This window comes from Plecotus auritus (assembly GCF_963455305.1).
Source record: "Plecotus auritus genome assembly, chromosome: 9".
Taxonomy (NCBI): domain Eukaryota; kingdom Metazoa; phylum Chordata; class Mammalia; order Chiroptera; family Vespertilionidae; genus Plecotus; species Plecotus auritus.
In genome coordinates this window covers 117,271,504-117,288,197 of record NC_137783.1, presented here as the reverse complement: position 1 = coordinate 117,288,197, position 16,694 = coordinate 117,271,504, and the positions used below count along the sequence as shown (strand labels likewise).

Genomic DNA, 16,694 nt, shown 5'->3' with positions numbered 1-16,694 from the left:
AAACAAACATATCAAAATTGAAAGGTTAAAGTCAGTGGTATGAAGGCAGGCTAAATAGCCAGCTCAGACGGTGAATAATGAAAATTGAGTTTATTTAAGGAAAAGGGGAAGGGGTGGTGGTGGGGATATCCAAAAGGAAGGGCTACACAGCACTGAGCCAAAGGGTATTTGGTCTATGATGGCAGCAAAAATATACTTAGGACAGTGAAACAAGGAAGGGCATAGAAGAAGCAACAGGAAAGCCTAGGTTGGGCTGCTTTGCCTCACTGAGAAGTCAGAGAAAAGGGAGCCTTGGAGATAGATTCAGGGGTTAGCCTGGGTCGAGCTGCTCCCTGGGTTGCAAGTCTCATGGAGATTAAGGGGAAGCGAGGGGGAGGGAATGGCACAGGAGTGCTCCTTGGACCGAGAGCATGAACTAGGTCCTTTGTTCTGAGTATATTTATCTCTTGCAGGTGGAAATTTTTGGAGAGGTTTCAGGGGAGGGTCTTAATAAAATATCCATCAGCTTTCCAGGTGTACTCTTCAGGGTCATGGTCACCAATGATTGGTCAGCTCCGTTAGTCAATATACACTGAGTGGCCAGATTATTATGATCTCTAAACGCATAATAATCTGGCCACTCAGTGTAGATCCTATATAATAAAAGGCTAATATGCAAATTGTCCCCTCCACCAGGCGTTCGACCAGCAGGCAGGCCAGCCAAACACCCATGTCCCCACCCCCTGGCCAGGTTGGCCAGACTCCACCCATGCACGAATTCATGCACAGGGCCTCTAATATGTGTATATATATATATATATATATATATATATATATATATTGAATATTGAATGGCCAGATTATTATGCGTTCAGAGATCATAATAATCTGGCCACTCAGTATATTTGGTCCTGAGGAACTGAGGCCTAGATGTTATCTTTAGGGAGGAAAAGGTCAGGGTGTCTAAACTGCATGACTGGTGATATGCTAGGGGAGGACAGGTTACCCTGGGGGCGAGGTTCTTGTTTTCCCAGTTTTGCCACTTGCTAGGCATCCGGGGCTTTCTGCATTGCAGAGTTTCTGTACTTGGCCCATCATCCTTGCTCTGCTCATGTCGAACAAAAATATGTACAGTTTGGTGAATATTCACAATTTCAACACCTAGATTAAGAACCAGAACATGACTAACCCTGAGGACCTATAGGGCCCAGTGAGAAATGAAAATGCAATGTTCAGATTTTATTAAGGACTTTGAGATGGTGACAGCAGAGCATTAAATCAACTTCAGGGTCTTTCTAAGCCCAGGGCCCTGTGCTCATGAAGCTGACCCTGCCAACACCCCGGTGGCTCTCTTTTCACCCCTCACCCCACCTCCCCACCAAGGGCACCCACTATCCTGACTTCAAGTGGCAAGAATAGTTTTGCCTGTAGTCCTTTGTGACGAGCTTCTTTTGCTCAGCATTACATTTGTGAGGATCATCTATACTTTCACATGGAGTTGAAGATGATGACTCTCATTCCTATATAGTTAAAACTAGTCTGTGATTCAGTTTTAGTTTGTCACTGATTGAAGAGTTGTTTAGGAGAACTCGAAAATGTTTTCCTAGTGGTTGAGCACATTAGGCTGACTAAGGACTAACTTCCTAGTTTCGGGCACTTTTTCCTTTGAATGAGTCGGTCCTTCCTCATAGAACATATAGTATGAATAAGACACAGTGAGCTTTAACTTCCGCCTCATGTTCTTCTGATACCCAATAAGGAAGAAAGAGAAAGAGAGATAACCAAAGAAGGTAGTTAAAGGCATCAGTGGTTGGTTGGTTTTCTAACCTCTCCAGGCAGAATTTTTTTTTTAACTTCTCTAGAGTAGTAGTACACACTGATTACAGAATAAGGTACTGAGGTGGTCTTGTCAGCCTGTGAGTTGCCAAGAAAACAAAAGAAATTGGATCCTTATTTGTCAGGTGAGAGGAGGCACCCCACTTCTATCATGTATCTGGACAGGAGCAAGGTCCCTGTGCCTGTCCATTACCTCTGATTGTCCTGAAGAAGTGAGCAGTGGGCCCTTTCTATTTATGGGATGTATCTCTAAAAGGATGTAATGTTTAAACTTAATGTTAAAGACTAAATTCAAACTATTTTATTATACTCAACTTGTACCAACCAGTGTATAGTTCAAATTTGATGACCAACCAGAAAATATTTTTTTAAAATATATTTTATTGATTTTTTTTATAGAGAGGAAGGGAGAGGGATAGAAAGTTAGAAACATCGATGAGCGAGAAACATCAATCAGCTGCCTCCCGCACACTCCCTACTGCGTATGTGCCTCAACCAAGGTACATGCCCTTGACTGGAATTGAACCTGGGACCCTTCAGTCTGCATGCCGACGCTCTATCCACTGAGCCAAACCGGTTATTTTTATTGATTTCAGAGAGGAAGGAAGAGAGAGAAAGCGAAACATCAATGATGAGAGAGAATCATTGACCGGCTGCCTCCTGCACGCCCCCCACTGGGGATTGAGCCTACAACTTGGGCATGTGCCCTTGACCAGAATCAAACCCGGGACCCTTTAGTCTGCAGGCTGATGCTCTATCCACTGAGCCAAACCAGCTAGGGCTGATTCTCTCTTTTCAAGAGTAGCTGTTCTCCTTTTCATTCAAGTTTGCTATGCATTTTATTATTTATTTATTTATTTATTTATTTATTTATTTATTTATTTATTTATTTTTATTGATTTCAGAGAGGAAGGGAGAGGGAGAGATAGAAACATCAGTGAAGAGAGAGAATCATTGATCGGCTGCCTCCTGCACACCCGCTACTGGGTATTGAGTCCACAACCTAGACATGTGCTCTTGACCAGAATCGAACAGGGCCTTTCAATCAGCAGGCCAACGCTCTATCCACTGAGCCAAACCGGCTAGGGCAAGATTGCTATGAATTTAGAGAGTGAGATATAGGAGATCCAGTGACCTGCTTGCTTTCCCTCCTTTCTCTCTTCACCAAAATTAGTAGAGCCTTAAGAACAATAGATAGGGTGTAGGAGATGGGCAAGCATCTGCTCTCTCCCTCCAGAAGATGGCTAATCATGATAGACAGTAGCTAAGTCACAATGGCTGCAGAGAAGTGGGAAGTAGAAGGCAGGTGACCGCTCCATATTTACTAACAAACCATCTCAGACAAGTGCCCTTCATTTGGCTGATTGTCACCAGGGCTGATACGAGAGTGTGTCTAGTTCTACCCTCAACCCAGTGCAAGCATACATACCTGCAGTGGAATAGGTAGCAGCAGCCCTGGCAGTTGTTGCTCAGTGGTTAGAGCGTTGGCGTGTGCATCGAAGGGTCATAGGTTCCATTCCCGGTCAAGGGCATGTACCTGGATTGCAAGTTTGATCCCAGACCTGGTCAGGGCACATGCAGAAGGCAACCAATCAATACCTTTCTCACATCAATGTTTCTCTCTCTGTCTCTCCCCCTTCCCTCCCTTCTAGTCTCTCTAAGGATCAGTGGGGGGAAAATATCCCCTGGTGAGGATTTAAATAGATAAATGGCAGCAGAAGATACAAACCTTTGAAAGAACAGATGGCAGCAGAGTCATCACATGGTCCAGAATGTGAAAATATTATAGGATGGTCCGTTGCTGTGGTTTTGCACTTTCTGCATCTTCCCTTAATTGTACTCACTCCTCTCTTGCCTCAAATACAAGGTTGTCCATAGTTAGTGCTCCAGAATGGGAAATGTCACTAAAATATACTGTGTAAGTAAAAAGGTTTTTTCTGATCCCATTCTTCCAAAATTAGAGCATTTTTTGTTTGTTTTTCTCTAGACCTTTTTTGTTTTTGTTTTTGTTTATAATATATGTTTTCCAGTGGGGGGATAAGGACACATATGTAATACCTTAATCAATAAAAAGAGAGAAAAAATATATGTTTTTATTTATTTTAGAGAGAAGGAAAGGAGGGAGAGAGAAACATGGATTGGCTGCCTCCTGCACGCCCCCTACCTGTAACCCTGGCATGTGCCCTGACCAGGTATTGAACTATGATCTCCTGGTTCATGAGTCGACGCTCATCCACTGAGCCACATTGGCCGGGCTACTCCTAGTTTTTTAAATGAGTTATGTGCTCTTTCTCTTCAAGAAGGCAGGCAGCAGACTCAGAGATGCAGATCTTCGTGAAGACCCTGACTGGCAAGACCATCACCCTCGAGGTCGATCCCAGTGACACCACTGAGAGTGTCAAAACTAAAATCCAAGACCGGGAGGGCATCCCGCCTGACCAGCAGCGCCTGATTTTTGCCGGCAAACAGCTGGAGGATGGCCGCACTCTCTCAGACTACAATATTCAGAAAGAGTCCACCCTGCACTTGGTGCCTCGTCTGCGTGGGGGCATCATGGAGGCCTCCCTCTGCCAGCTCGGGGCTGTCTGCACCCCCCCGCGCTGCCAACTGCTGCAAGAAGTGTGGCCACACCAACAACCTGTGCCCCAAGGACGTTAAATAAGGCCCCTCCACCACCACCTCGGCGCAGGGCCGCCTTTTGCCAGAACCCTGTGGCCCTGGGGCCCCACTAAAGTTTGCTTTTCTGCTGACTGGAAAAGAATAAATAAAATAAGAGTTATGAACCTTTTACCGTTAATATACAGCCTCATTCATATTTCTATTTTCGAAGTCAATAATTCTTCAGTCAAAAATTAAGTAGGTGGCCTTGGCTGGGTGTCTTGGTTGGAGCGTGGACCAGTGCACCAAAAAGGTTTCAGGTTCAATTCCCCCTCAGGGCACAAACTTAGGTTTCGGTTTCCATTCCAGTTGGACACGTATGGGAGACAACCAATTGATGTCTCTCTCTCCCTCTCCCTCTCCCTCTCCCTCTCCCTCTCCCTCTCCCTCTCCCTCTCCGTCTCCCTCTCCCTCTCCCTCTCCCTCTCCCTCTCCCTCTCCCTCTCCCTCTCTCTCTCTCTCTCCCTCTCCCTCCCTCTCCCTCTCTTTCCCTCTCTGTAAAATTGATGAAAATCATATCCTCGGGTGAGGATTAAAAAATAAAGTAAAAATAGTAGGTGGGGCCTGGTCTCTTAATCTCTAACAGGAAGAGAGGAGAGCAGGTACACAGCATGATTAAAATAGAGCCCTAGGGGGTGAGTGGGTAGGGAGGGCTTGTGTACCTTCCCACAGTGGGGACTGCAAGCCAAGTATCACATGCCCACACTGGCAGGGGGAAGTGCAGCTGCAGCAGAAAGTAACTTCCTGGCCATCCTTAGAGTCCTCCCTGCCAGGGTGCCCTCCCTCCTGCCAGGAAAGACCCTTGTGACAACTTGCAAAAAGAGGGTGGCTATCCAGCCAGAGCATCTTTGTGTACTGGAAATCTACACTCAGGGGCCAGAAAGAACAGGAACCTGTGGAAATCTTTGTCAAAAGTGAAATGCTGCCTGGCCAGCGTGCTCAGTGGAGTGTCAACCTATGAACCAGGAGGTTACAGTTTGATTCCTGTGGGTGGGTGTGCAGGAGGCAGCTGATCAATGATTCTCTCTCATCATTGATGTTTCTCTCTCTCTCTCTCTCTCTCTCTCTCTCTCTCTCTCTCTCTCTCTCTCTCTCTCTCCCTCTCCCTCCCTATCTGAAATCAATAAAAAATATATATATATTTGAAAAAGTGAAATGCCAATGGCCACTTGATACAGATGCTCTCACGAGAGCCGCCAGTGTGAATGGAGGCCATTCGGTGCCTTTTCATGAATGAACTAATCTCTGAGTAAAACATCCTGGCCGCCGACTGCTGGGGCCTGGATCTCTGTGGTATGACTTCCCTGTAGACCACTTTGCTCCTGAAGGAGGTCCAACTTTAATGCTAATGAATGGAGGGGACATGGAGAACCAGAACAGGGATGGGGTTTCCCCTTTAGTGGGCCACTTCCTTCTGAAGCCATCCTCGGGAACATAGTCAGAGTCCACTTATTAGACTTGGATCCACAGCAGGGCAGCAAAGGCTGCTGTCTAAGCACATGGGATAGGAGCTATTGGAGTCCTGTTGCCGTCCATCAAGGTTGACACTGGGGCCCTGGACTGGGTCTGCCTTTGGGTAAGCAAGTGACTTTCCCTGTGGGGATGGAGGAAGGTGGCCCTGTAGACCTCCCCCTGAGACTGTAGAGTGTGATGCAGAATACTGCTATCAACCTGTGCATCCATTAGGGATGGGCTAAGAAGTGTTGAATATCGCTAGGGCTTAGGACGGTAAGTACATGCGTGATAATGATATTTAGCTCCCAGTACCTTCCACTTGCAAGGATTGCAACTGGCATTTTAGGACTGAATCTGCGGTGCCCTTTGGTCAACACTGGTTATAAAGCCAAAAATGGTTGGCAGATTGGGCAAGGTAACAAAACTAATTTCCCAGGTCTGGCGTGGGCATTTATTTCCTCTTTAGTGTCATCCCAGAGGAGGCAGTCAGGCTCCTTCTCGTCCCTCACATTGTTTTCTCCCAGAATGAAATTATTTCCTTCAATAATGAAAAACATTATAAACTGATGAACAAAAAGATAGATACAGAGGCAGTAAAGCATCAAACAGACTGTCAAATTACAGCGGTAAGGTTAGGGAGAGGTGGGGGAAATAAGATCAACTGAAGGACTTATATGCATGCATATAAGAGTAACCAACGGATGCAAAACATTGGGGGATGAGGGCATGTATGGGAGTGGGGTAGGGGGGCAATGGTAAGATATGTACACATATAATACCTTAATTAAAAAAAAAATGTGAAAAAAAAGAAATTATTTCCTTCAAGATTAGAGAAAAGATTGCCCTGCCCAGGCACAGCTGGTTAATTTGTTCTAGGACACCTTAAGCAAGCAGTGTGTGGCTGTGGATTGCTCCCTAAACCTACACAGCACCTCCTGCTGGTGACTGACCCCCAGGCTCACCAATAATGCCTCTCATTCATTTAGTCCCCTTTTGTTTTGTTTTGTTTTGTTTTGTTTTGTTTTGTTTACTTTGAAATACCCACAAGGTTTCCCCAGCTTCACGATAGTGAAGATCACATATGCAGAAAACAGTTGTTCACTTTTCTGGTGTTCCTGATTTTCTGTTTAAAAGGACATTAAGCAATTTCAGGATGCTAGAAAAGCCCTAAGGCAGCCGAAACCGGTTTGGCTCAGTGGATAGAGCGTCAGCCTGCGGACTGAAGGGTCCCGGGTTCGATTCCGGTCAAGGGCATGTACCTTGGTTGCGGGCACATCCCCAGTGGGGGGTGTGCAGGAGGCAGCTAATCGATGTTTCTAACTCTCTATCCCTCTCCCTTCCTCTCTGTAAAGAATCAATAAAATATATTAAAAAAAAAAAAAAAGAAAGAAAAGCCCTAAGGCAGTGGAGGTGGGGTGGGGAACGCTTGCCCTACCACTTGCCCAGTTGAATGCGTAAGATCTGGTGAATTTAAAGCTGCTTCCAAACTGGGACTTACTTATTGCCCTCCCCCAAAAGCCCTGTCACTGGCTTGGAGCAAAAGCTTTTTATTTACAAAGATAAGGCAACCCTCTTGCTGACTTCAGTTTTTGCTTTTTCCAGAGAAATGGCAGAATTTGTCTGGGTGGCACTGCCACTGAGTCTGTAATCCAGATTAGAGTTGTTTTCCACATCCCTTTCTCAGGCTCCTATCTGAGCCAGGGCTCCGGGGCAGATTAGCGAAGTGCTAGGAGCTGTGTGTCCAGGGGAACCCTGCAGAGGGGAGGCAAACTAGGGAGAAATGTGGGATTGACATTAGAACAGGAATCCCATTTTCTTTCACTTGAATGCAGAAAGTAGGGGGGAAATTTTGCTAGGTAATTCTCATTTTAGCTATTCCTGCAATTAGCCTGAATCTTGAGTAAGTCTTACTCTCAGCATGACATTCTGTCCTTCAGGTTTAGCCGTGCTCTGGTAACACTCGAAACTCCTGCATGGAGATTCTCTGTACCTCTCAAGCCAGGAGAGTTTAGAGCCAGAGGGAACATTGAGAGGTGACCTGCTGCTCTGCCAGGTCACCAGGAGTTCTGGGGAAGTGGAATTCTCACTTATCCTAAGGGACCCCACAATCTAAAAGGGAAAAGCAGATGATATGTTCCTAAAACACAAGTCACACCTCCTGTGTGACAGTGAAAAGAGAATGGCTTTTTTCAGCAGGGCAGGCTACCCAATCTGTGAGGCTCAGTGCAAAATGGAAATGTGGGGCCTCTTGGTCAAAAAGCAAGAAAAATAGTGCTGTTAAGTCCTGGCTGGGTAGCTTGGTTGCTTAGAGCATTGTCCTTAATATGCCATGATTGCGGGCTCGATCCCTGGTCAGGGCACATACAAGAAACAACCCATGAATGTAAAAACAAGTGAACAACAGATTGATGTTTCTCTCTCTCTCTCTCTCTCTCTCTCTCTCTCTCTCTCTCTCTCAAAAAAAGTGTGGTTAAATGCATGCATAAAGTCAGATACACAAAGACATTTATACGAGGTACTAGGAGTATCAGATTCATAGAAAAATGGAAAGGTGGCTGCAGGGCTGGGGGAGGGGTGACAGGGAGTTATTGTTTGAAAAAGTTCTGGAGCTGGAGAGTGGTGATATTTGCTCAACAATGTGAACATATTTAATGACACTGAACTCAAAACTCTTCACGCCCCTCCGCACGCACACACTACTTCTCATGGTGCTTTAATTTGCTATTTAACATCAATCTAAGAAAAATTAAAGAACTTTAGCATGAATTTTACCCTTCATATTTATATTATGCAATGCCAATTTGAAATGAAACTATCAGAGTCTGTAACTTGTATTTGGGGATCACTGAAATGACGCAATTGGAATTCTGCAGCCCATTCCAGGAAGGGAGGGTCTATGGCTCTGGCCCAGGAAAGGAGGAGGGAGGAAGCGAGGGTCCTCCTGGCACAGAGCCTGGGAAAAGAGTTTCTGAGGGCCTGGGCCCTCAAGGTACTTGGGGCAGGTGCTCTCTTGGGCTGACAAGTCCCCTCACCCCTTCCCATAGGACTGCCACCCCAGCCCACAGCAAATAGGCTACTCCCAGGTATTTTCAAAATTCAGAGCTGGGATAGGCAAGAGGCTTGTTCCTGTCAAGACTCAGCTGAAGCCAGTCACCCACCAGGAACACTATGGTACTGCCAACCTAGGGCAAGAATGGCCACCACCATAGGCGCCAACCTCCACAGGGTGTATGCACCTGTCACTGACCCTCCTGCACTGGCACCCAGGCCCCTGCCAAAAGCAGAAGGCACAGCAGCAGTCACAGGGTGAGGGCAAGAAGGGGGAGGCCAGGCAGGGAAGCAGCATCGAGGAGAGAACTCATTTAGGGAGGCCACAGCGGGTGGGACTGTCTAAGTCCAGGCTCCAAGCCCCCAGAGCCTGCTCCATTCATTGTTCCTTGAGACTTCACTTACAGAACACAAATTCAAAGATAGGATGATTAAAAATTTCAAAACTTCAATACAGTGCATTAACTCCCAAGTGCAGGGCCCTTCAGAGTGCAGGGTCTTGTTCAACTGCACTGGTCACACGTCCATGAAGCCAGCCCTGTTCCTCAGGCAAAAGAAAGGAGGGTACTAGTATTTGGCCCGGCCGGTGTGTCTCAGCCAGTGTGTCTCAGTGGTTGTGCATTGAGCCATGAACCAGGAGGCCACAGTTCGATTCCGGGTCAGGGCACATGCCTAGGTTGTGGGCTTGATCCTCAGTGTGGGCATGCAGGAGGCAGCTGATGAATGATTCTCATCATTGATGGTTCTCTCTCTCTCTCCCTCTCCCTTCCGCTCTGAAAAATTAATATATATATATATATATATATATATATATATATATATATATATATAGCAAATATATATACTGAGTGGCCAGATTATTATGATTTCTGAATGCATAATAATCTGGCCACTCAGTGTGTGTGTGTGTGTGTGTGTGTATATATATATATATACACACACACACACACACACACACACTGAGTGGCCAGATTATTATGGTCTCTGAACGCATAATAATCTGGCCACTCAGTGTATATCCTATATAGTAAAAGGCTAATATGCAAATTGTCTCCTCAACCAGGATTTCGACCAGCAGGCAGGCTGGCCAACCGCCCATGTCCCCTCCCCCTGGCCAGGCTGGCCGGACCCCACCCATGCATGAATTCATGCACAGGGCCTCTAATATATATATGTGTGTGTGTGTGTGTGTGTGTGTGTGTGTGTGTGCGCGCGCGCACACACACACACACACACACACACACACACACACACACACACTGAGTGGCCAGATTATTATGCATTCAGAAATCATAATAATCTGGCCACTCAGTATATATATTTGCTAAAGTGTTCTTTGAAAGATCTCCTCATCCCTAGAGGAAATCTAAGTGTAGAAAGTGCTACAGCAGAAGGGGCTGAGGCAGCCTTCTCTACTTTTCCCTCCTGCCAACGGGCTTCAGCTGAGCCCTTTCCTTTTCACTGTCCCCTCTCACTGTTGGGGTCTGCTGACACTTGACTGGTCTACAATCACATCTGAGCTAGGAAATGCTGGACCCAAAATTCCTTGGGATGATACATGGAAATCTAGTCCATTTCAGTGCTTAGTGCCTGGTTTTCGTAAGGTACTTACTTAGCTTTGAAAGCAGCATGAGAGACTGTCCAGTTAGCTTGCTCCTGATGGAGGGTGGCAGAGTTGGGGGTAGTTAGGGAGTGATGTGGCTCCCTGGGCAGCTGCCACCTGTAGAGGATTAAGGAAGCCAATCCCTTATTTTATTCTATTTTCTCTTTTTTAAAAAATATATTTTTATTGATTTTAGAGAAGAAGGGAGAGGAGAGATAGAAACATCAATGATGAGAATCATTGGTCGGCTGCCTCCTGCACATCCCCCACTGGGGATCGAGCCTGCAACCCAGGCGTGTGTCCTTGACCTGAATCAAACCTGGGACTCTTCAGTCCGCAGGCTGACGCTCTATCCACTGAGCAAAACCGGCTAGGGCTATTTTCTAACTTCTTTCCTTTGTAGTGGCCCAGAGCTGTGTCTGGGATAGAGTTTTTCTTGGACTGAAAGGTTTGCCTTGAGCATTGTCTGGATTGTATTGCAGTTATTCTCCTACCAGCTCCTTTTGCTGAAGTGTACTCGTTTCATCAAGTGCCTTTGGGGGACTTCAACCTTGGAGGGCTCCTTTCGGCATCCTGCACCGTGAAACCTACACCAGCCTCACTAACTAGCAACTGTCAGCACATCAGCTGGAGCCTGTCCTTGGGGAAATCCTGCCCCCTCCTGAGGTCCCATTGCCAGGAAGGCAGGAAGGGGACCAACAAACAGCACCACTCTGCACTTTCTTCTGGTGCCAGTAGGAAAGCATTTTCTTTTGAGCTGAGGGATAATCAGGTCTACCAGCAGAGTCTGGCTCAGTCCTACCCCGTCCAGCCAGCAAAGGAGCTGTAAGAGGCCCAGGGAGTCGATAGCATGGGTTTGGGTCTTGGGAAGCATAGCAGGGCTGGTGGGCCCAGCCCAGGAGCTCCCTATCGGCAGGACAGGGACTGGGAGGCTGGTGCACCACCCTGGGACTTCCCAGATTCTGTTCTCCTGCTCTCCCCCCTGAGGCCACTTTCTGAGCCTCAGCAGGCCTCAGCTGGGAGTTCTCAGCATGTTTAAATGTCTCTGTCAAGAATGAAGACTGGATCTATGGGTGGCTAAGACCTTTTCTAATGTTATATATCTACGAACAGCTTTGAAGGGCAAGCCACCAGTGCCCCTGCCCATCCCGGAAAAGTTTTCCATTTCAAATGACTAAGTCGTGACCCTTTTTCACAAGACTTCAAAGAACCTGACCCAAGATAACATTTATCTATATATGTAAAAGCCTAAGCAAGCGATTGGCCGACCAGCCAGCTGGCCGGTAGCTATGACATGCACTGACCACCAGGGGGGCAGGTGCTAAACACAGGAGCTGCCGAGAGGCAGCAACTTTGCAGAGTGCCCTCTTGCGCTCTGGCACTCGGGGACCCCTTGGGGGATGTTGGACTGCTGGTTTCTGCAGGATCCCCGCAGGCCAGGCCAAGGGACCCCCCCCCCTCACTTGGCAGATGCCCTTTGAGCCCTGGCACTTGCTGGGGAGGGATCACGGAAGGTTGGCTCCAGGGCATGTCTGGCCTGTCTTGCCCAGTCCTGCTGCACTGGCCACGTTCTAACTAATTTACTTTCAATGTGCACGAGTCTGTGCACAGAGCCTCTAGTATTAAATAAAACAGCTTGACTTTTTTTCCTTTTTTATTGTAAAGCTGGAAATGAAAACCAGCTACGTCAGCTCTCTAGCAAACAAAGCATGGTGAATGACAGCGACCAAGTGATTGTTGCAGGACAACCCTCGACCCACCCCCCTTCTTTTTTTTTTTATCTTTAGCTGAATTTCTGACATTAGATGGTTTTTCAAGTGGTCAGATCATTAGGTAACCAGCAACCAAAGTTCATCTTGATAATCTTTGCCATAAATTATCATCTGAGAAGGCAGCTGTGGCGTGGTGAAATATACACTGGATTTGGGAGTCAGAAAGTCTGGGTTCTCAAGTCCTTGCCCTGCCCCTTCACAGCTATAGGCCTGGGTAAGACACTTAACTTCTTTGGAACGTCAGTTTCCTCCTGTACAAATATGGGATTGTAAATATATCTCACAAAACTGTTATGAGTACATAAAAATGTATAGAATAGAACTTATTCGGTGCATGATCTACAATATACTCTCAATCGTGTGTTGGGTTATAATCTATTACATTTGTGGTATTTTCTGTAACAGTTCCCCCCACCCCCATACCAATTTAATAAAACAAATATAAAGGTAACATTTTAAAAATTGCTGTATTCAAAATAATAAACTTTAGGGTAAATAAGCTTTAAAACAAAAGTACATAAGCAAAAAAATAAATAATTTACACCAACCCACTAACCTTATTTTCAGAGTAAAGCCATTTCCAAATACAGCACTGTTATCTGGGCTCCAGATTGTAGTCAAACTTTGATAGTGCATTATTTTTTTTAAAAACAGTAACAAAAATATGAACACTAAGTAAAGTCTTTAACAAAACCAAAGTACTGGATTTAGCTTTTTAATTTTAAGTAACCAAACTTTGTAATTTTATACATAATCCAATGTAGTGCTAATATAATTAGCATTTCAGCTTGAAGAGTTGGTAATTAACAGGAATGGAAGCCTTAATGAACAGTCTTCAAACCATGAGACACAAATAAAAACAGACAAATATACAGTAGAACAAAAGCTGCAGACACTCTACTAACCGGGGGAAATATTTGAAGGCTTTACATTCTTTATTATCCATGATGGCTTTTGGAATTATGATTGTGTGACATATAGAACCTTTGACATTTTAGATATAGCCTTTATTTGTTTTTGTTTTTTCACAGTAAGTTAAAAATCCACCCTAAGACTCTGTAAGACTTCACTGGTCTTACATAAAGACTCTAGGAGTCTGCAATGTGATAAAAGATTAATGTGAAAATTTACTGGATTGCCCTAATTTCATACTTCCTTGTACACAATGAATCAATTTGGAAATCTATTCCAAGGGTTATATACACAAAAGTGTCAAGAATAAAATGTTCTCCACTCTTGCATAAAAATGTGTACAGTGTTGAGGAATGGAAAAGTTATCATTTTCCTGGGCCCCGGGCTTCCTGGAGCTCTGCTGCCTGAAGATGAAAGGCTCCCCTGGCTTTATTGCTCTCAGGATTAGTCATCCAGCCCTGGTGTTTCTCCTTGTTGGATCCTGGATGCTATTCTGATGGCTTCTTCCAGAGATGGCTGTTCTCCAAGCTGAAACAGGAACATACACAAAGCCACAATCAAGATAATGCCAAAGGAATCTTTTATGCCAGAAGTGGGATTTCTGGCACCTGGGCTTGTTAAGCAACCTCCACTGATTCTATCAGTAAGAGAAAATAAAAACAAAAACAAACCCAATTCCAACAGGGGAGAATAATACCGTTTCTTTATTTAGGATTTTGATAAACTTTTGCACATGCAAAGGACAAAAAATAGTCATCTTTTCCAAGGGAGGTAATTTAGAGAGCTTCCAGAGCCTTTAGCTTCCATGCCCATAAGCTAAATTAAAACCAATGGCTGGAATTTTCATCAGTGTGTTCTTTTTTAATCCTCAACTGAGGATATTTTTCCATTGATTTTTAGAGGTAAAGAGAGAGGGAAAGACAGAGAGAAATGTCTATGTGAGAGAAACACATTGATTGGTTGCTTCCTGCACGAGCCTCAACCAGGGCCCGGGCCAGGGAGGAGCCTGCAACCCATGTACATGCCCTAGATCAGAATCGAACTCAGTACCCTTCAGTCTGCAGGTTGATGCTCTATCCACTGAGCCAAACCAGCTAGGGCCTAATTATATTTTTATTCTGATAGTTAAGATAGCTGGCTTGATGCATATGGGATACATACTAGACAGCCGTGGGCAAACTACGGCCCGCGGGCCAGATCCGGCTGTTCTATCTGGTTCTCTTGCTCCCCCCCCCCCCCCCCCCCGCTCCTTTACTTTGAATTTATATTAGTTCACACAAACACTCCATCCATGCTTTTGTCCCGGCCCTCTGGTCCAGTTTAAGAACACATTGTGGCCCTTGAGTCAAAAAGTTTGCCCACCCCTGTACTAGAAGCTTTATTTTTCTCACTAAAAATTCCCCTAGAATATGCAAAGTTAGTAAAGAACAAAGTCTCTTTGAATCTACCTGAACACAGCAATTTCCTTAAAGTGGCTAAGTGACACAGATTATTCTGTGTCCCACCTCCTGTAAAGGTTATGCATAAAGCACAGTGTACAAGGTTGAGAGGTACATGTAGTGCTGCTGTTGATGCAAGACAGTTGCCTCTGGACTCACCTGAACTGCAATCTGGGTACCATTGGATGTTGCCACTAAGGTCAGAGGTCTGGTTTCTGTGGTTACTAAGTGATGGCTGTGCTGCTGGTGCCCCATTTCTGAGGATGCAGTGTGGAATGCTGCCAAGTCCTGAGCCACAATTGCAACCTTAACCAAAAAATACACAAAAGAATTAAAACTATAATTTAAAATTAAAAAAATATATATATATATGTATTTTTTATTGATTACAGAGAGGAAGGGACAGGGACGGAGAGAGAGATAGAAACATCAATGATGAGAGAGAATCATAGATTGGCTGCCTCCTGCACACCCCTTACTGGGGATTGAGCCTGCAACCTGGGCATATGCCCTTGACTGGAATCGAACTTGAGACCCTTCAGTCTGCAGGCCAACGTTCTATCCACTGAGCCAAACCAGCTGGGGCTAAAAAAAACACTATGATTTAAATAGGTTAAAATCCGTTCGGTGAAAAGGACTGTCTTCAAATTCAAAAGGAAAAACTCCCTTCTGACAACAGAGCTGCAGAAGCCTGAAGCTGAAGAGACCTTCCTTATATATTGTCTGTTCTGGACTCCTCTTTTGAGGATGCTGAGGCTCAGAAAGAAGGGATTTATCCAAGATTATGGAGTGAGGCAGTGGTAAATCAGGGTATAAGATACTGGAGAAGTGGATCCCTATCACAGACTCTATTGCTCAGAGGAGATGTGACTGTGCCTGGGTTCTATTACTCCTAAGTGGATGCTGGGAAAGTTACACATGTGGAATAATTCAAATATCAAATGTCTATTTATTTCCAGGTTTGGAGCAATGTCAATAATATACTATTTTCTCCTGTTTACCTGTTACATTTTAATTAGGCTCCAGGAAAACTGAAAGGACTAGTAGCATTACTGACAAAGAGCAACATACCTTGTTATACTCATTTCCTATTATAGATGCCATGGAATCCTTCCATATTGTTGCTGAAGCATCTATGCAGAGTGGTTAAAAGTGCTTTCTTGGCTCTTAAACCACAAATGTAGCTCTATGTAGCTAACATGGAAAATGGCATCAACTACTTCTGTTATATGATATTCTAAAATTTTGCTCAGCCAAACTCAGAGGAAGAATAGATTAAAAACTAAAATTTCTGTTTTTCTTGGCCACTAGTCCACTAAAATGCTAAGTTGGATCAATCCCAGCAATGTTTCATAATCTAGTAACAGAATTTGGCCCAGCAAGGGCAGTGATTTATATCGGACTAACCCATCCTGCAGATAACTATCATAAACTGTGGACAAAAATAGGAAAAAGCAACCGTCGAAGGCACTGAAGAATGAGGAAAAGCAGGCAGAAACTGCAGGGGATTCTCAAAGAAAGGAAACCATGTTGGGTCACATCTCTGCTGAAATAGCTTTTTCACTGAGACCATTACCCAGTCTGAGCAGCACAGGGCAACTTATGAGATAATGGAGTCTAGGGCTACCAGAATGGCTATACATTGGGAGGAATATTCTACAAAGGAGAAAACCAGAGGGGGACCCCCCAAATCTGCGTATAAACTCTTCTCAATTCCTTAAGACCCCAAAACTGCCAGTGTATCGGGAAGTTCCAATAATTCTGGTAGAAAGCAGCAGCTGGAAGTCTGAAAAAACGGAGATTTCAGCAACACTCACCACAGGAGAGACAGACAACATTTAGTTTCAATCCTGCCACGTTAGAGGGGCTGGACTACAAATAATGCTAAAGCCTACCCTTCAGATAATCCACAGGTGGAGTCTGAATACCCCAAGTGGATCAGCAACATCTGCACAATGGCTTATAGCTGCAGCAGAGAAGCAATGGCCGAAG

The 16,694-nt window shown here is 45.0% G+C and overlaps 1 protein-coding gene and 1 pseudogene across 6 annotated transcripts in view; one reads left to right on the top strand and one right to left on the bottom strand.

Annotated features, from left to right (window-relative positions):
- The first annotated feature begins 4,137 nt into the window (after positions 1 to 4,137).
- On the top strand, positions 4,138 to 4,477 carry LOC308234033 (ubiquitin-ribosomal protein eL40 fusion protein-like; annotated as a pseudogene). The gene has a single exon. The product of its transcript is annotated as a ubiquitin-ribosomal protein eL40 fusion protein-like (transcript).
- Positions 4,478 to 12,238: 7,761 nt separating this feature from the next.
- The window catches only part of ZNF143 (zinc finger protein 143), a gene marked incomplete at its 5' end in the record, with an annotated part of 35,927 nt that continues 31,471 nt past the window's right edge, over positions 12,239 to 16,694 (bottom strand). For all 5 annotated transcript variants that reach the window (XM_080642561.1, XM_080642558.1, XM_080642559.1 and 2 more), the window contains 2 exons: positions 12,239 to 13,791; positions 14,862 to 15,008. In XM_080642561.1, the coding sequence (XP_080498687.1) occupies positions 13,708 to 13,791; positions 14,862 to 15,008 (231 nt within the window). In that variant the 3' untranslated portion in view covers positions 12,239 to 13,707. The remainder of the gene's footprint in view (positions 13,792 to 14,861; positions 15,009 to 16,694) is intronic.